This window comes from Emys orbicularis, chromosome 24 (genome assembly GCF_028017835.1).
Source record: "Emys orbicularis isolate rEmyOrb1 chromosome 24, rEmyOrb1.hap1, whole genome shotgun sequence".
NCBI lineage: Eukaryota > Metazoa > Chordata > Testudines > Emydidae > Emys > Emys orbicularis.
Genome location: NC_088706.1, coordinates 16,528,235 through 16,547,692, shown reverse-complemented (window position 1 = coordinate 16,547,692; position 19,458 = coordinate 16,528,235). Strand labels below are relative to the sequence as shown.

Genomic DNA, 19,458 nt, shown 5'->3' with positions numbered 1-19,458 from the left:
ATCTGCAAAGAGGCCCTGGTCTTGTGTAATCATCCTGCCTGCTGGAGATGGCAGAGACTTTCTGGCAATTCATAGTCGCCCCTCTGAATATTTCCTGCTGATAGACAAGTTTCCATTTTCTCTTAAATCAAAAAGGCAGAATAACGGGTCTTTGGTTTTTGCCCTTATAGATTGTTCCCATAGATAAGAGATGTAAAAGCTGCAAAAAGACCTTATTTTGTGTGAAAGAAACACCTAAGATTATTTCTGTAAGAAGTGGACATGGCTCTTTACAATACAAAGAGGGGAAGCCAAACAAAATACAGAATTCCCGCCCCAAAGACCTTGCAGGGGAAAAGGCAAAAGCCAATACATTGGAGAAGAACCCCAGATTGGCCAATGCTCCCACCCTCTTGATTTCTTTTACTACTGCTGACATGTATATTCTTTCAAACTCTGCCCAGATAGTAGTAACCTCAATGTGAACTCAACATGAATGAAACATCCCAGAAAGTAGAGTTGGAGGTTAGATTATCCAGTCCATTTCCCTGGCAATAATGGATTTTTCCCTCTTGTACACTTCCCAGTGTTTTGTTCACTGTAGACTGAAGTCCCACGCCAAGAGGATCCTGCCACTTCCTTCTGCTGACTATTTAATGGTTGCATGGTGCTTTGAAGATGCAAACCACTAGAGGTATTGAGTATCATTTCAGAGTGTGGAGAGAACTGAGCTCAAAACTAGAGCTTCCTATGCCTACTGTACCACCCTCTGATGCACCTGGTTCTGGCAGCTGTCAGAGTCAGGATACTGGACTAGAGCACTGACTAGCCTGACCAAGTATAGTATTTCCTATGTTCCTTGCTACAGTAAGGTTTTTCCCTCCCTCAGCAGCCTGTTCTGGTCTTATACTAAAGCAGTAAGAAATTAGGAAATCTTGAAAAAAGATTTTTCCAAGATTCCCACAAAGTGTGTTTGTTTTAATACAAACTTCTCTCATCTTTATGGGAAATACAGAGCAATAACCAAGCAACCGAGGCAATTTGTCCTTAGCAGGCAAAGCTGAGACTGTTGATCTGCACAGAGAGAGAGTTCAAACTTGCCTCTCTGAGGTGCTACTGCCTTGCTCACCATAAGACTGATTTTGTCCCAGGTGTCTGTGGATACAATCAGGCTGTAGAGCAGTAGGAATATACCACCATCCACCTGACTAGGATGGTGACGGTGATTGTGAAACGCTCAGGGAGATTAGAGAGGCTACAAAAACAGAAAACCCATTAATAATGGGTTATTTCCCCATATTGACTGGTAACTGTCACCCCAGGGTGGCATGCAGAGACGACATTTCTAGACACCATTAATGACTGCTTCTTGAAGCAGCTAGTCCTGGAACCCACAAAGAGAGAGGACATTCTTGATTTAGTCCAAAGTGGAGCAAATGATCTGGTCCCAGAGGTGAATGTAGATGAACCACACAGCAATAATGACAGGTTTCAGAGTAGCAGCCGTGTTAGTCTGTATCCGTAAAAAGAACAGGAGTACTTGTGGCACCTTAGAGACTAACAAATTTATTAGAGCATAAGCTTTCGTGGGCTACAACCCACTTCTTCGGATGCATCTAATAAATTTGTTAGTCTCTAAGGTGCCACAAGTACTCCTGTTCTTTTCACACAGCAATAGTGACCATAATATAATTAAATTTTACATTCGGGGGGGAGGGGGGATACCAAAGAAACCCATCGCAGTAGCATTTAATTTCAAAAAGTGGAACTACACAAAAATGAGGCAGCTAGTTAAAGGGAAATTAACAGGAACAGTTAAAAGAGTGATATGCCTGCAAGCTCCATGGAAACTATTTAAAAACACCATAACAGAGGCCCAGAGTATATGTATACCTGTCACGTGTCCACTCACCACTTGCAGTGCCTTCTGCTGGCCGTCCTGGGAATTAGCTCTGCCAGGCATGCGCTCCTCCTCCAGTGGCATCTTCCCTCGTATTGTCTCTCTCTACAGCCCCACTCACTCCCGGACCTGCCATCTCCTCTTCAGGGCATGGCCCTCCAGTCAGGTCACTAAGGTCCTCCCTTTCCAGGGAATTCACAGTCTTTCCAGACCTGCTGGCTGGCATCTCCAATGCTCTTGCCACGCCCCAGTGGCTGGTAGGAGAACCCAGGCCTGTCTTCTACACTGGGTTCCAGCCCAGGGACCATATAACAAGCAACTACAGTCCATGTACAGTCCTACTCCTTGCTGCTGTTACCCTGGGCTTCTTCCTACTTATTTAGCTTCCCCCCATCCAGGTTTGCCAGCCTCCAACTCCCTCCACTCAGAGAGTGGCTACAGTCTACTTTCCTGCAGTCTTTCCCAGTGGCAGCCCCGTGTGCAGCCACCTACATACAGGCTTTATACAGGCCCTGCCTGCTCCTGCACAGTGAGCCTGTTCCTCTAACGAGGGCATTCAATCACTAGGTTAAGTGGGCCATCGGGCCTCCATTAACCCCTTACACTCCTGTGTGGGGTGTACACCCCATCACAATACCCCAAGTTAAAAAATTTAAAAAAGGACCAAAAAACTACCCTGGCTAAACAGAGGAGATTTGAGACAAAAAGACATCCTTTAAAAATAGGAAGTCAAATCCTACAGAGGAAAACAAAAAGGAGCATAAACTCTGGCAACTCAAATGTAAAAGTATAATTGGGCAGGACAAAAAAGAATATGAAGAACAACTAGCAAAATACACAAAAACTAACAGCAAAAACATTTTTAAGTACATCAGAAGCAGGAAGCCTGCCAAACCATCAGTGGAATCAGTGGATGATCAAGGTGCTAAATTTCAGAGTAGCAGCCGTGTTAGTCTGTATCCGCAAAAATAACAGGAGTACTTGTGGCACCTTAGAGACTAACAAATTTATTAGAGCATAAGCTTTCGTGGGCTACAACCCACTTCTTCGGATGCATAAGGAGCACTCAAGGAAGACAAGGCTGTTATGGAGAAGCTAAATGAATTCTCTGTGTCAGTCTTCACTGCAGAGGATGTGAAGGAGATTCCCACACCTGAGCCATTCTTTTTAGGTGCCAAATCTGAAGAACTGTCCCAGATTCAGAGGGGTAGCCGTGTTAGTCTGGATCTGTAAAAAGTGACAAAGAGTCTTGTGGCACCTTATAGACTAAGAGATGTATTGGAGCATAAGCTTTCGTGGGTGAATACCCACTTTGTCAGATGCATTATAGGGGGGTCATGCGTCTGATGAAGTGGGTATTCACCTACGAAAGCTTATGCTCCAATACATCTCTTAGTTTATAAGGTGCCACAGGACTCTTTGTCGCTTGTCCCAGATTGAGGTGTCAGTAGATGATGTTGTGGAACAAATTGGCAAATTAAACAGTAATAAGGCACCAGGACCAGATGGTATTCACCCAAGAGTTCTGAAGGAACTCAAATATGAAATTGCAGAACTACTAACTGTGGTATGTAACCTATTGCTTAAATCAGCCTCTGGACCAGATGATTGGAGGGAAGCTAATGTACTGCCTATTTTTAAAAAAGGCTACAGAGGCAACCCTGGCAATTAATGTCCATGAAAAACGCGTCACAGATCGTGAAATCTAGTCTCCCCCATGAAATCTGGTCTTTTGTGTACTTTTACCCTATACTATAGAGATTTCATGGGGAAAACCAGCGTTTCTCAAACAGAAGGTCCTGACCCAAAAGGCGGTGCGGAGGGTTGCAAGGTTATTATAGGGGGGTCATGGTATTGCCACCTTTACATCTGTTCTGCCTTCAGAGCTATGTGGCTCGAGAGCAGCGGCTGCTGGCCAGGTGCCCAGCTCTGAAGGTAGCACCTTGCCAGGAGCAGCGCAGAAGTAAGGGTGGCAATACCATCCTATGCCACCCTTACTTCTGTCCTGCTGCCTTCAGAGCTGGGCAGCTGGAGAGTGGCGGCTGCTGGCTGAGGGCCCAGTTCTGAAGGCAGCAGGACAGAAGTAAGGGTGGCAATACCATACCATGCCACCCTTACTTCTGTGCTGCTGTTGGCGGTGGTGTTCAGAACTGGGCTCCTGGCCACCAGCTGCTGCTCTGTGGCTGCCCAGCTCTGAAGGTAGCACCACCACCAATAGCAGTGCAGAAGAAAGGTTGGCAATACTGAGACCCCCCTACAATAATCTTACAACCCTCCCCCCAACACCCTTTTGGGTCAGGACTCCTACAACTGCAACACCATGAAATTTCAGATTTAAATATATGAAATTTATGATTTTTAAAAGTCCATTTTCAAAATGGACTGTGAATTTGGTAGTGCCCTACCTATCTCCTTTCGAAACCTCTGAGCAGACTCTGCTCGTTCGACCTCACAGCCTCTCTCTCACATACACTCAACCTGGTTCAGACTCCTACAAAACAGCCCAATTTGGGGTTCTTAAGGAGGACAAATAAGATCTCAGGCCCCAGCATTCATTTCCTTGCAGGGTGCAATGCAATGGTGCCACCTGGTGCATGGTCTCCAAGTCACAGGGAGCAACTGCACAGCTTGGAGTGGAGAGACATCTGCTCTGTCAGCCTCTGCTAGAGCTCATCTCCCTGGTACCTTTGGGATGCCCAATACATGGCTCAGTGAGAGGAAGCCCACTCTGCCACTGCATGCACTGCTCAATTCTGATAAAATTTTGTCTGTCTCCAGTGCTGAGCATGTGGCACCTTTCACTGTGTTTACTTGGAAGGCTGATTAAAAAAAAAAATTAATTGTAGGAGTCTCTCTCTTTTTTACGTGTGGGGGTGAAGGGTGAGTTCTTGCAGGGTTCCCATTCCAAGTGCCTCTCTCCTCATTCCAGTTGCCAAGCACTCTTCCTTCTCAGGGAGCCATACCCAAGGAATAAGGGGCTGGGACTCCAGTTCCTGGGAACCTGCCTCTCTGATGCACAGAATCTAGTCTAAACCTGTTTCTTCCTGTCTCCTCTGACATTTCACTGGCAGCTTGGGCAGAATCTCTCTTCAAATGGCTTATCTTCCTCCTACTCTCAATAACCTGAATGGAAGAATGCTGCCCCACCTCACTGCTGGGCTTCTCCTTGCCTTGGCCTCCTCTTTCAGTGAGTCTGAGGTCTTCATTTCAGGAATTTATTTTGCCTAGTTAGCCTGTCCTACTGCAGCTGCAAGAGAGCTGGAAACAGGCAAGTGACTTACACTAGGAAACACGTGGCAAACCTGACTGTACATGTCAGTCTTCTCCCTTTGTGCTTGTAACACTCCCTAGAGCACATGATCCAGGCACCAAGAATCAGCAGAGAAACGGACTCCACAGCTGGGAGAGTGGTGCACTGGTATCAGAGACTCCGACACGAACCATGAGAACAAACCAGCTCATCAAATACACTTTGTTTGTCTCCTGTTACCTCTTCTGGGTGAGTCTGAGCAGAGCTGGGGCTGCCACGCCCAGGGTGGGGCTGACACTGGCTGGGCAGCAAGATCACTGTTTGCAGGGAAACCCACTTTCAAAGTTGTCCCAGTGAAGAGTCAGTCTGGCCAGTTGTGATACTAGGGTCCTGTGGTGAGGATGGCAGGGTGCAGGTCCCTTGTAAATTGCTAATCTGCCCTCTGGTATCCCTTCATCTGGGCTCCCCTTGGACAGGCTGGGAGTCCTGCTTCTCTTCTCTGGCTGGGCAAATGTCTCCTGCTCCCAGAATTAGATGCTGTTGGGGATTTTTCCTCTTGCAAAATGATGAGTTTGTCTCTGATTCTTCCTCCCTAGGTGGCCAGTGGGCTCATGGTTGCAGTTGGCATTTATGCCAAACTCTCTAAAGAAGCAAGTAAGTACCATTTCCTGTCCCTCCATAAATTACCAAGCTGGAGTTTAGATAAAGCTAACGAAGTGACTGCAGGGTAATTGTGCAGTCATTTCTCTCTTCCCAGTACAGCGTGGAGATGAGCTTTGTGGCCCATCTCTGACTGGCAGTTTTCAAATCACCCTCCGCCATCGTTCCTGTATGTCACTCCCAAATGGTGGTGCAGTGTGTTGCCCAATCTTTTTGATGCATCTACAAGGGTGAGAAGGATTATTAATAACCATGTACATTTGTCATCCCCAAAGACTGCTGAGTGTTCAGCAATATTCAATAAACAAATTACAAATGGATCAAATAAGGCGGTGCAGCCTAATGAATGCCTGAGAACTCTGGAAAGTAAACTCATGAGGGAGCTCAGCTCCTTCCACCAATGTCATGAACCTGAGGCTTCGTTGCTTCACAGTTTCAACGCTGGGGAATAAACCTCCAAGCACAAATTCCCCCTCCCTTCAATGTGCCATTTGTATTTGCTGAGCACTAGCTATGTGCTTGGTGCTGTGCAGACCATAGAGACAAACATGGTCTCTGCCCGGAAGGGTTTACAGTCCAAGGTGACAAATGTGTTCATCAATTAAACATGTGGACCTAGGCCACCTTGTAGTGCAGAATTTTATTTGGTGAGTGTTTTGTAATCCCGTAGCTCTGTGATGAGAAGGTGTGGCTAAAACTGACGAGTGCAGGGAGGAAATGTGTTTCAAGGGGAAGGTTGGGGCTTGCCCTGGAAGGCTGGTATGTGGAACTTGTCCAGCTCAGTGTTCTTCTGTGAGCTCTGTATCCATTCTTGATACTCCGAGGGGAAGAGGAAGGAGCAGGATTTGGCTTGCGCAAATTTCTTACTTTGCCTTGTTTTTCAATTTCTGCCAGGTGCTGTGGATTCGCTCCTCGCTGATCCCTCGCTGATCCTGCTTACGGTGGGGATCCTGATGTTTGGCATCACCTTTGTGGGGTGTACAGGAGCCTTGCGTGACCTGCCTGTGCTGCTGAAAATTGTAAGGAGAGGCTAGTGGGATGATTTCTTCTATCTGATAGGGATCCCTATGCCTTGGGCTGCCCTTACTAGGCAACTTCCTGCCTAAAGAGAGTGCCTCAAAGAGTGGAGTGTGAACCTGCTCCACCTGCATTAGCATATCAATTTTTGTCAGTCCCTTAAGTGGGTGCTGAAGGGGGACACTGGAAGTACTAGCATGTTACTGAGCTAGTGGGAAAATAGCTCACCAACTGCATGAACAGCAAGGAAAAAGAAAAAAAAATCAGTGAATTCCTGACCACACTAAAGGCCGCACTGCCATCGTGACTCATAACTTCTGCTCCCCACCTGTCTCTTTGGCTGCACATCCAAGCAAAAAGATCTGGTGGCTTGTGCCAGTCCTGTCACCTTTTAATGTGGCCTGTTTTTCACATTTGCACCAACATTTTGCCATTTACATTATTTGTCCCAAGTCGAAGGGTTGTTTATAATATTTGCCCATCAGAATCCACAGTTGTTGCCTTTATGGGAATTTTGCAGAGAGTTTGCAAATGTAACATTCCTCCAGATGTTGGTATGAGGTTATCTTGGGGATAATTTCATTGCGGAGTGTCTGGAGGCACAGGCGTGCTACAGCAGTGCAATGCAAGAAAGTGTGTGTGATATGTTTGGAGACTGCATGTTTCTTGTAGCTAATAGAATCCAATGTGGCTGGAAGAGGTTTAGGGTGTGTTCTTTTCATTTGCAAATAACAAAAATCCCCCCTTGACAGGATTTAACATTTCCCAGTAATACAAAAGGAAAGGTTCCTTCTCAGGTGTCAGCTAATGTTTATCACTATAGCTGGGTAAATACTGGCCCCCTCCAAACAGTGTCTTGGAATATTGGCTTCAATTTTAAAATATACTTGCTCTGGGGTCCTTGTGTGCTTCTGAGCTGACCTTCTGAGCCCTCAAGTCACACTCAGCAACATTTGGGTGAACAAATTTCAAAATGGCCTGTGTGAAGATCTGTGTAGGAAGAGCACTCCGTAAGAGTTATATTTATGCAACTGGAGAACAGAAACAACCCCATCTGCCTTATGTGACCACACTCAGACTGAATTTTGAATGCTGGGAATCAAATGCGCAGACTCAACATGATAAATCCACAGAGTAAAAAAAAAATTTCACAACTTGTCAAATAAACCTGAGGAAATTGCTGACTGCAGCAAAGCAGCAAAAACTCACCAAAGAAATTGTTTGCTAACATAGTAAAGCAGAGAAGCATTCATTTCCCTGTGCTGGTTCCTCTCCCCAAAGGGAGACTTAACCATGCTAATGAAAAGATGGCATTTAAACTAGACAGGACAAAATACTGGAGAATAGACTGTAGGGAACAACAACCAGCCCCAGCGATGGGCTAACCACACTTGGCACATACCTAACCTAGCACTTTGCAACTTCAAAGCACAGCCAGGAGGTGAGTGTTATTACCTGACCTCATAGGTCTTTTACATCCCTAATAATTAAGATTCCATGACAGGGGCACTCTTAAAGACAAATGGTAGCCATGTTAGTCTGTATCAGCAAAAACAACAGGGAGTCCTTGTGGCACCTTAGAGACTAAGGCCTGGTCTACACTGGGGGGAGAGATCGATCTAATGTACGTAACTTCAGCTCTGTGAATAACGTAGCTGAAGTCGACGTACTTAGATCGACTTACCGTGGTGTCTTCACCGCGGTGAGTTGACTGCTGCTGCTCCCCCGACGACTCCGCCTGCGCCTCTCGCGGCGCTGGAGTACAGGAGTCGACGGGAGAGCGCTTGGGGATCGATTTATCGCGTCTAGACTAGACGTAATAAATCGACCCCTGCTGTATCGATCGCTGCCCGCCGGTGGGTAGTGTAGCCATACCCTAAGTCTCCTTCCAAGCAGCTAACATGGATTTATGGCTCATTATAACAATCTATAATGCACTAACTTTTTGTCCTATGATAACAGAGGTGTGAACTGCCCACTTCACCTTGAATGACCTCTTACAACATGTAATTCCTTATGCTAAACAACCTGTTCCACCTTGTATTTAGCTGTGACACTCTGAGTACATTTCCCAGTCATGAAGAAAAGCTCTGTGTAAGCTCGAAAACTCGTCTCTTTCACCAGTAGAAGTTGGTCCAATAAAAGATCTTACCTCACCCACCTTGTTGGGACCAACACAGCTACAACATTACAAAAAGCAGCTAATAGGGCAGTCACAATGGCAGCAAGGTCAGAGTATGTCTCCCAGCCTAGGCTGACAGATTTGGGCGAGCAGAGCTTGCACTGGAGGCTGAGCCCCAGCCCAAACTGCAATTTCAAAGTGCTGTCTCTAACACTATCTTTAAAACACTAGTGCAAGCCCCATTAGCCCTAATCTGGGCTGGGAGGCTTGCTCCAAAATGCTGACCTGACTGTGGAGTCAGTGCCTGTTCCATTAGCACAGGCAATCTCAGCTCCATCACCAGTGCTATAGCGGAGGTAGTGGGGCATTTTTGTCTGAAACATTCTAATCATTTTCTTCTAGCCTCACCTGCAAATGAAGCATGGAGGCTTGTGGGAAAACCAGCCAGGGGAAATTCTGTTCTAGCCCATGATGTATTCCTCAGCTGGGACTTATAGGCAGGGGACTTGACTCTCTCCAGTACATTCGGGTAGTGATATTTACCAGCAGTACTACCATTTAGCTATGATGGGGAGCCCTTTCTTGTACTAACACTGGTATCCAGGTGGTTGCCTGGAAGTTCTCACATTCAGCCCTCCTGCTGCAAGGAGGGCTGGGACCTGGAAAAATGGCAGTGTAGTGCAGGCAGGAGACAGCCTTTTATGCATAATCAGGCCTGGTCTCTCCAAGGGGCTGGTAATTTAAACAGTTCCCCTGCTCAGCCAGGTCTTATGCTTGTCCCCTGTGTTCTCTGCAGTGTTTCAGCTGCTGTGTCCTCTTGTAGAATCTGGAACTAAATTTTCCAAGCCTTCCTGCACAGGGCGTATCTCTGGAGTTTCCAGGGATTGTCTTGTGTGTAACAGGTCTTAAGCAGGCCCCAGTGCCTTGGGGCCCCCCAAGATACAGTATTACTGAAGGGGAAATGCTGGTTCATTGCACCTGACAGCTGATTTCCTTTGGACTGTTGGAGGTGGAGGATGATCTCATTGGAGCTCTGGGCATGAGTATTAACACACATACACAGCAGGGTGAATGTACATGACACATCATAGACACAGCCCCAGCCCCACAGAGCTCTTGCTCTAAAGGCTCTTGCATCGATGCTGGTGGGGGGAACTGGTTGCTCTACAGGTTGTTCTGATGATCTCACCCCTTCATTTTTCAGTTTGCCTGGATTTTACTGATCATTCTCATTCTCCAGATCGTGGCTGCTGTCCTGGGATTTCTCTTCTCCGGCATGGTAACTGCAAAGCCAACTCCAAAGCTGGCTGACACTTTGCTGAATTAGACAGTTGCATTTGGCAACATAATTGCATGAGCACAGATGTAGAAGTCAGTAACACCCTATGTAGCCTTGGGCAAGTCTCTGCCCCTCCCTGCCTCAGTTTCCCCTCTGAAAGATGGGAACATTAATACTTCCTCTACCTACCTGACTGTGCGGTTGTCAAGATTAATCAGGTAACATCTGAGTGCACAGTGTAGTGTGCTATATATATGTGGAGTATTTATACTCTGGCTGCCAACAGGGATGCAGGTCAACCTTCTCCATCTGCACTTTTTGGGAGGCGAATGGGGAAAAAGGCAGCCACTCGGGTTTAACTTGCATTTGTCCCTGTGACAAACTCAGATTAGGGGTGCCTCGGAGAGGCCAGATGCCAGAGACAAGACTTGGGCCCAAAGTGCAGGAAATGGAAGACAAGGGGAGCTTCTGAAAGTCAATGAATCTGCCTGGTAGATGCTGACAACTGCACTGTCTGTGTGTGTTGCAGGTGTTGGAGAAAGCAGCATTTCTGATGGGAAAAGCTATCTCCGGTTATAGGGATGACCTAGATTTACAGAACCTTATTGATTATATACAGAAAAAGGTAATTTAAAAACACCTCTCAGATTTGTATTATGCTTTGCTGTTCAATTATTTCAGTGAAGGCAAATGGCCAAACATACCCTGTCTCAGATCCTCAGTCAGTGCTGGGATCTCAGTGCCAGCATTAGACCCTCACATACACAGGGAGCCTAACGCCAGGTCCCTGATAGCCAGCTTCCCATTGTCTTGCCAGGCCCTGTGCTCAAGTCAGTGTTTTCTCCACTCCACAAACCACAGAAAGAAGAATGGTCTCCATTTATTTTATTTCTGTCCACGGCAGCAGCTGTGACTTTCACCAGGGCAGTTGGGAACAGAGTGAAATTCACCATTGGCCAATTTAGGGAAACCCCATTTTTGCTCCCTGTTTGCACCACAAGACACAGTTGCTTCTCCCTCCCAAATTGGATTCCTAAAGTCCCCTGAAAGTCTGTGAATACCCATGAGAGAGATAAGAGAAAGATGGTTGAGTCAACCATGTCTCCTGTTCCAGCCGCTGCTCAGACACTGGTAATCTGAGGAGGTTGTGGGGGAGTTTAACTAGATTCCAAAGATTACAGTTCTCCCTTACTGGATTGTAGGGGGTCTTCTGGGCAGTTTATTCCTACCCGTGGGTAACTTATCTCACAGCTATTCTCAGAACTCCTGTCTGTACAGTCCCGTGCACACCTGGGCCCTGTGTAAACAAGCAACTACCCCAGGGTCCTCCTTTCTGTTTCACTCTCTCAGTTTGAGTGCTGTGGGGTGCATTCCTACAAGGACTGGTCCCAGAATATTTACTTTGAGTGCCAAGACTCCAACCCAAGCCTGGAACGCTGTGCTGTGCCTTTCTCCTGCTGCATCCAAAAAGATCAAGAGACAGCCATTACTGTAAGTCAAATCTGGCCACATTTTTGTGGTTAAAATTTTTTTCTTTAGGTTTTTATTTTTAAAAAATTTCCACTACAGCACGTGGTTGGGAGCTAAGGACACACATTAAAATAAAGCCAAAGAGATCAAGTAGGAAAGTATCAGAGGTACTTTGCATTATATAACATTTCATGTCAGGATCTCAATGCAGTTTGCAAGGTCAGGTCAGTATCATTATCCCCACTGGGTTAGGGAAACTGAGGCACAGAAAGGCGATGTGACTTTACTTAGAATATACAGTGAGTCTGTGGAAGACTCAGAACAGAACCCACATCTCCCAATTCCAAATCCCTTGTTCTAACCATTTAACATGTTGTCTGTCTGTAACATAGCTGGCTAGACCATGAAGAACAAAGCAGTGTTCTGTTCTGGTTGTTTGATTGGGCCCATCACTATGTATCAGAATCATAGGACTGGAAGGGACCTCGAGAGGTCATCTAGTCCAGTCCCCTGCACTCATGGCAGGACTAAGTATTAACTAGCCCAGGGGTGGCTCCGGAGCCACATGTGGCTCTTCAGAAGCTAATATGCAGCTCCTTGTATAGGCACCGACTCCGGAGCTGGAGCTACAGGCGCCAACTTTCCAATGTGCCAGGGGATGCTCACTGCTCCACCCCTGGCTCTGCCACAGGCCCTGCCCCCACTGATTGGGAGGAAGGGGGAGATGCTCATAGGTGGGGCTGCCGGTGGGCGGGAGGGGCGTGGCGTGGGGGAGCTGCTGACATATTACTGTGGCTCTTTGGCAATGTACATTGGTAAATTCTGGCTCCATCTCAGGCTCAGGTTGGCCACCCCTGAGCTAGACCATCCCTGCTAGATATTTGTATCAGGACACCTGTCCCCTCCCTCTCCTCTCAGGGTCAGGCATGCAGTGACTACTTCAGGGGGGAAAGAGCAGATCCTGTTCCTCACTCACTAAACTCTTCTTACTGGCTCTTCTCTCCCTGCAGAGTGTTCTCAACACCATGTGTGGCTATGGGACCCAGAACCTGAGATCATGGAAAGCAGAAAGTCTGATATACATTGAGGGCTGCTTGGAAAAGATTGTTGGCTGGGGGCAGAGAAACCTGCTGCTTGTTGCAGGGCTAGCAATAGGACTGTTTTTCTTGGAGGTAACTGAGGCTGTAACAGCGTTAAGACTATCTGTCTGTATTAGAAAAGTGCATCAGTTTAACTAAATCCATTAAAAACTAATCGAGTTAAACCAGTGCAAACTCTCAAGAGCAATGCACTTAAACTGATTTAAGCTAAATTAACATAAGCAAAGGTTAAGTTGATAACTTACTAATGCAAGCTAAACTAATATCAAGCGTGTTGATGCAAACTACCTCCATGTATAGAAATGCATCTATATTAGGAGTTTGCATTGATTTAATTAAATTGATTTTAAAATAAATGTGGTTAAACCAGTGCATTTTTCTAGTATAAACAAAGCCAAGAATCTGCTTGGCTAGCTCTATGAATGATAACCACTCCCCTCCATACAAAGTTTTCAAACTTGGGTGGCAAACGTTAACAGAAGAGTCTGCAGAAGAGAAGAATGAGGGGGGATTTGATAGCTGCTTTCAACTACCTGAAAGGGAGGTTCCAAAGAGGATGGATCTAGACTGTTCTCAGTGGTATCAGATGACAGAACAAGGAGTAATGGTCTCAAGTTGCAGTGGGGGAGGTTTAGGTTGGCTATTAGGAAAAACTTTTTCACTAGGAGGGTGGTGAAGCACTGGAATGGGTTACCTAGGGAGGTGGTGGAATCTCCTTCCTTAGAGGTTTTTAAGGTCAGGCTTCACAAAGCCCTGGCTGGGATGATTTAGTTGGGAATTGGTCCTGCTTTGAGCAGGGGGTTGGACTAGATGACCTCCTGAGGGCCCTTCCAACCCTGATATTCTATGATTCTAACACCTAAATCCATAGTTAGATACACAGTACTAATAATATAGTGACATATGAACAATAATGCTTAGGCACCTAAACAAGTAGCCTGAGTTTCACAGTTGCTGAACTCCTGCAGCAACCATGAAAGTCAGTGGGGGACACAGTCCTTGGCATCAGAACCTTGGGTTTTGTCTAGAGGGTAAATTACAGGATTTTGTGGTCCCTTCCCTGCATTTCCCCTGCTCTCAGCCCTCAGGGATGTTGCTTTCAGGTGTCAGTGAATCCAGCCCTAGTGACTTCCTTTTCCCTTCCAGATTCTCGTGTTTTCCATGGCCGTGATGCTCATTTACCAGATTGACTTTATCATACAGAAACGGAAAAGCACAAGGAGGAGAGGCCCCGAGAAATAAGTCTGTTGCCCCCATCAAGAGCCCAGCATGGTCTCTATTGCCGCTGGTGCGGGCTGTGTAGAAGGAACAAACTGAGATCTCAGTCAAAACACTGTGAATACCCCAGAGGGTGCCAGGGCCCATGCCCCAGGTGAATGAACAGACACTGGAAAGCATTTTCTGTGCATATGAGGCAGAGGCAACTGCTGCTTGGGAAGGACCCTTGCTGCCTGGTGGGATCATCTGATGGGTCTCTCACTCTCTCCTCCCGCACTGTTTTATTACCATGGACATTTGCACAATACCAGATCTTTCTTTTCTGAGATTCCTGATGCTTATTCTCCATCTGTGGTCAGAGTCCTCTGGTTGCTTTAGCGATTACTTTGGAGGACAGGATTACAATTGAAAAGAAACTTGACAAATTGGAGAATTGGTCAGAAATCAACACGGTGAAATTCAGTAAAGACAAGTGCAAAGTACTACACTTAGGAAGAAAAAAGTCAAATGCATAATTACAAAATGGGGAATAACTGGTTAGGTGTTAGTGCTGCTGAAAAGGATCTGGGAGTTATAGCAAATCACATGAGCCAACAATGTGATGCAGTTGCAAAAAATGCTAATATTTCGGGATATTGTAACAGAGTTCCCAGAGGGCCAGGTGGATAGCCCAACCAGTTTCCAGCCTTGCCTCCCTGCAGGAAGGCCTTTCAGTCCAGTTCCCAACCCTTGTATGGGGCTTAGCTTTATCTCAGGGTTTTCAATGTCCTTGCCCTCTCCTTACTAGAGGGGGAGTGGAGTGGAAATGAGCCTTACACTCCTCCTGCAGCAAGGGCAGTTGGTAGGGGAGCCCGGTCCCTCCCACTCTACCAGGCTCTTACCCAGGGTCCTATGAGTGCCAACAGTGTCCAGCACCCTGGAATGCCCTCCACTTTGCCCCTGGGCCATTTCCTACCATCCATCCCCACATGCCTTCAAGTCCTATATAAGATAATACAAGAAAATGAAAAGACAACTAAACCTTCAGCCCAAACTAGGCTCAGCAGGTAGCCCTATTCCTCACAGGGAGGCTGCTTTGGCACCCTTGTTCAGGAGCCCCCAGGGTAGGTCTGTCTTCCTCCCCAGCCTCCCTCTTCTGAGCTAAGTTGTTCTCTTTATGTTTTAAGGTGCCTCTCCAGTTGGAGCATGCTCTGCAGGTCTGGAGTGGTGGTGCTTCCTTTAACCCCTTCAGGCCCAGTGTGAGCTTTGTACACTCCATCACAGGTACATTAACAGGAGTGTTGTTTGTAAGACACAGGAGGTAATTGTCCCATTCTATTCAGCACTGGTGGGGCCTCAGCTGGAGTACCGTGTCCAATTCTGGGTGCCGCACTTTAGGAAAGATGTGGATAAATTGGAGAAAGTCCAGAGGAGAGCAACAAAAATGATAAAAGGTTTAGTAAATCTGACTTATGAGGAAAAGTTAAAAAAACTGGATATGTTTAGTCTTGAGAAAGATGGTGGAGGGGGATCTGATGACAGTCTTCTAATGTGTTAAGGGCTGTTATAAAGAGGATGGTGATCAACTGTTCTCCATGTCCACTGAAGGTAGGACAAGAAGAAATGGGCTTAATTGCAGCTAGGGAGATATTAGGGGAAACTTTCTAACTATAAAGATAGTTAAGCTCTGGAGCAGGCTTCCAAGGGAAGTTGTGGAATCCCCGTCATTGGAGGTTTTTAAGAACAGGTTGGACAAACGCCCATCAGGGATGGGCTAGCTTTACTTGGTCCTCCCTCAGTTCAAGGGGCTGGACTAGAAGACCTATCAAGGTCCTTTTCAGGCCTACATTTCTATGATTGTGATAGCACACTCAGGGGGCTTTGATCACAGTGGGGCGATTAGCAATTGCTGCAGGGAAATTGTGAATCTGTTTACAAGTACCAGTCCCTTGTAATAACTAATGGGGAATGTGCCAAAGGGACAGAATTGTTTCATAATAAAGATTTCCCCCATTTTCCATGAGATGCCAGTTCTTTGGAGTTTTAAAGCCACAAAGTCCCTGTCATTGGAGGCTACTGGCTAGTGCAGTCCCTGGGGGATTTGTATCACAGGCTCTGTGTTCAGCTATATTTGCATGTACTGTAACTATACAAGTATCAGAGGGGTAGCCGTGTTAGTCTGGATCTGTAAAAAGCAACAAAGAGTCCTGGGGCACCTTATAGACTAACAGACGTATTGGAGCATAAGCTTTCATGGGTGAATACCCACTTCGTCAGGCGCATGCATCTGATGAAGTGGATATTCACCCACAAAAGCTTATGCTCCAATATGTCTGTTAGTCTATAAGGTGCCACAGGACTCTTTGTCACTTGTAACTATACATGTTATTGCCAGGAATGGTTTCTTGAAGAGCTAAACCTTCAGGATTGTATTTTTTTTTTGTCATGGTGCTAAAGGGTCCAGTCATGTTAAGAGCATCCAGTTCCCATTCACTGAGCACTCCTCACCTTTTATGATCACAAACCCAAACTTTTTTTGGTGGGAGGGCGATGGAACCAAACACCTTTTGCATCTGAAAACTACCAGTTTCCTTCAGCAGCAATTACAACTTTCCAGGCTCAAGAAAATTTGGGAGCCTCTAGTGGGTGATGCTGCCATAGACTGAGAACTTCTAGTTGGCAGTTATTGGAAATATGACACATTTGCTTGGAGTGAAGGAGTCTGTTTGCTGCTAACTCCAGCTGGTGAGGGTTTATCAGCAGGGCATTTTCCTCCTCACTGTACCCCATGTACTGTTGAAATGTGCAATTGGGAGTGACCCTGTGCAAGGCCAGTTCTCTCACAGTCTGACAAGTATGTGAACAAGCAGATTGCATTCTGTACAGTATAATCCAAACTGTAAGAGTCATCTTGTGCCACTGGAGTCCAGCTGTCATATCACTTTCCAAAATAAAATCATTATTTTTTTTCCTGGTCATTGTCGACACTGCATGGTCAGTTAGTTCTTGTATAATAACATTTTCTTGTCAGCTTCCCCTGTGTGTTGCGTCTGTCCTCCCTCTAGTTTACTTGGAGCCACATCACAGACTTCAGAGGTCACTGTACAGGTGTAAATATTGACTGGGAATATTTTAGTAGGTCACCCTTTTACACATTGACAAAAGACTAGTGCAGACAGGGCTTGGGTGTATTCCCCCGTGTCAAAACCTGCTCTGAGCAGGTGGAAAGAATGCCAGTGCCCTGTCCGGATTCATGCTAATACTGTTGCTAGCAATGGTACCGCTGCCCACTGCTGGAATATGGCTACAAGAATTTCTAGCATAAACAAGGCCACTGAGCGAAAGGGCCTCAAGTGTACATCCCTGACTAACAGCACACTAGAGTCTGGCACTTTAGAGCACCCCGGGGATTCGCCCAAGTGACAAACACTGTTTGCTATAGAGATGGATGCCCTCCTGGGATGCAGCCAAGCCCCTGTGTTGCAAGGAGACAGAGTTTCACAGCTATCAGCGCAGACTGAGAGCTCCAGGTTTTCCTAATTTTTCCATTTGAACAGCTGAGGATTTTACTGGTCCTGTTTAAATGTGAAGGAACAAAGCCCCACAATGGTCTGTTCTCTGGGGTGATGTGGGAAGTCTTGAGGGGGCAGTTTCCAAGTGTGCTGAATCGCTCACTAGTGCCACATGCTGGGTCTCATTCCTGCCACTTGTTTGAATATATTCTTCTGTAAAGCAGTGTCCTTCAAGGGAGAAGTCAGCGAGTGAAGACACCAGCATGAGTCTCAGCTGCCTCAGCCCAGACACATGCCGGGACCTTCTCCAGGGTAAGATGGTCCCTTTGCCCTTCCAGCCGTCCAGTCTGGTCCGAATCTTCATCAGCTCAGCTTCCTCAGGTAAATAAGCTGCGAAGTGCTGAAGATGCCAAATGCTTTTGGCAGTTTGAATGCAGATCTCGTCCCTTACACGAGAAGGGATGAGGGTAGTGGGTTGCACTGTGCAGCAACATGGCCAGGCTGCTTGACTCAGCAGAGAATCATGTCCTCCATGGGAGTTGCAGCTCCACATTAAAAGGTGAAGGTGGCTGCAGTTTGCTGCATTTTATTCAAAGTTAGGTGCGTGCTGTACTTGCCACCACCATCCCCTCTGCATGTAGATGGTGTCTGAGAGAGCAGGATTCTGGCACTAATGGCATTGCCAGTGCAGACAGGGTCAGCATGCAGTACACTTTACTGTGCAAGGGGCCAAGGAGAAGAGATGCTGGCTGGTGCACAAGACTGACTTTCAAGTGGCTTTAGTGAGGCTGGGTGCAATGGGTCCCCTGAATTTGGTTCTTTACTTCCATTGTAGTGTGGAGAAAAATACATGGAACAGCATGTGTGTGTATGTGCTTGTGTGTGAGAGCATGGGTGGGAGTGTGCATGCTTGAGCATGTGAAGAGTGGAGTATGCATGAATGTGTGTGTATGTGAGGGGGAAGGGCTGTGCATGTGCAGGGCATTGTGTGGGGTAATGGGTACATATGTGGCTGTGAATGCTCTTATCTTTCTCCTATTTGCTCTTTGGTTTTCTTTGTCACACCCCTGGTAGAGCTCTCTCAGTTGGACCTCATCAGGCTGCTGTGTTTGGATCCCAAGATGCTACACCTGTGTGCTCTTAAGCTTCCCTTGGTCCAAGTAGGCTGCAGCACTGTCTCTTTATTTGGCTGTTATGGTACACGTCCTGGGCACAGGCTTTCATCTGTTACCCCTTCACAAAAATGGGACTTGATGGCCCAGCTGTCCTAGGCCCCCAGGACCAGAGCTCACTTCCCAAACTCTCCAGTAGCTTAAGCACAACCTTTTCCAGGCTCCAACCCTGTAGGCACTCTCCTTTACAGTTCACCTATCCAGGGACACATGATAGTGGAAACAGAAGGAGACCCAGGCTTTGCAAAGGCTTCAAAAACCAATCACTTCTTTTTTAGCTAGCTCAAGAAATACACAAATCTAGACAAAACAATCACACCTGGACACATTTCCCTACCTCATTTCCTCACCACTCTTGAGTGTTCTTCATGCTTAGGTCTGAGGTCTTTAAGGAGTCCAGAGTCTCCTCTTCTGTGCACAGCTTCTCCTCTGAAACATGGAATCTCTCTTTCCTCTGCATCCAGTTCCCTCCTCCTTAGTTGGTCCTGCAGTTAAAAATGACCCCTTAGCTATGAAAGCATGCCCCCATGTGCCTCTCTCCTGCCCAAGTTTCCCTTGTTCTGTGAGTCCCCACTCTCAAGATCTCTGGTTTTTAAGACACAGCACTAGTAACTGGCCTTTTTGTTCTCCTGATTAAGGATTTTCCACTCTCCTGAACCCTACATTGTCCCTGGTTTTGGAGATACACAGCACAGCCCCTGACAGCAGATGGCTTTCTCCACATACACGTATTGTTTGGGCTCTACCAAATTCACGGTCATGAAAAATACGTCACGGACTGTGAAATCTGGTCTCCCACC

At 46.6% G+C, this 19,458-nt stretch overlaps 1 protein-coding gene across 1 annotated transcript; it reads left to right on the top strand.

Annotated features, from left to right (window-relative positions):
- The first annotated feature begins 5,321 nt into the window (after positions 1-5,321).
- LOC135894347 (tetraspanin-33-like) lies at positions 5,322-14,019 on the top strand. The gene is made up of 8 exons (XM_065422415.1): positions 5,322-5,378; positions 5,726-5,783; positions 6,684-6,808; positions 10,133-10,207; positions 10,737-10,832; positions 11,558-11,698; positions 12,688-12,849; positions 13,924-14,019. Exons 1-8 carry the CDS (start codon positions 5,322-5,324, stop codon positions 14,017-14,019), a joined length of 810 nt encoding a protein of 269 aa, XP_065278487.1.
- Positions 14,020-19,458: the final 5,439 nt, after the last annotated feature.

What these genes read in the sequence shown, in the direction of transcription:
- LOC135894347 (XM_065422415.1), top strand. Translation starts at nt 5,322, where the DNA reads ATGAGAACAAACCAGCTCATCAAATACACTTTGTTTGTCTCCTGTTAC. An exon ending in ATCAAGAGACAGCCATTACT is followed by an intron (nt 11,699 to 12,687) that starts GTAAGTCAAATC and finishes CTCTCCCTGCAG; the next exon opens with AGTGTTCTCAACACCATGTG. An exon ending in TAGGACTGTTTTTCTTGGAG is followed by an intron (nt 12,850 to 13,923) that starts GTAACTGAGGCT and finishes TTTCCCTTCCAG; the next exon opens with ATTCTCGTGTTTTCCATGGC.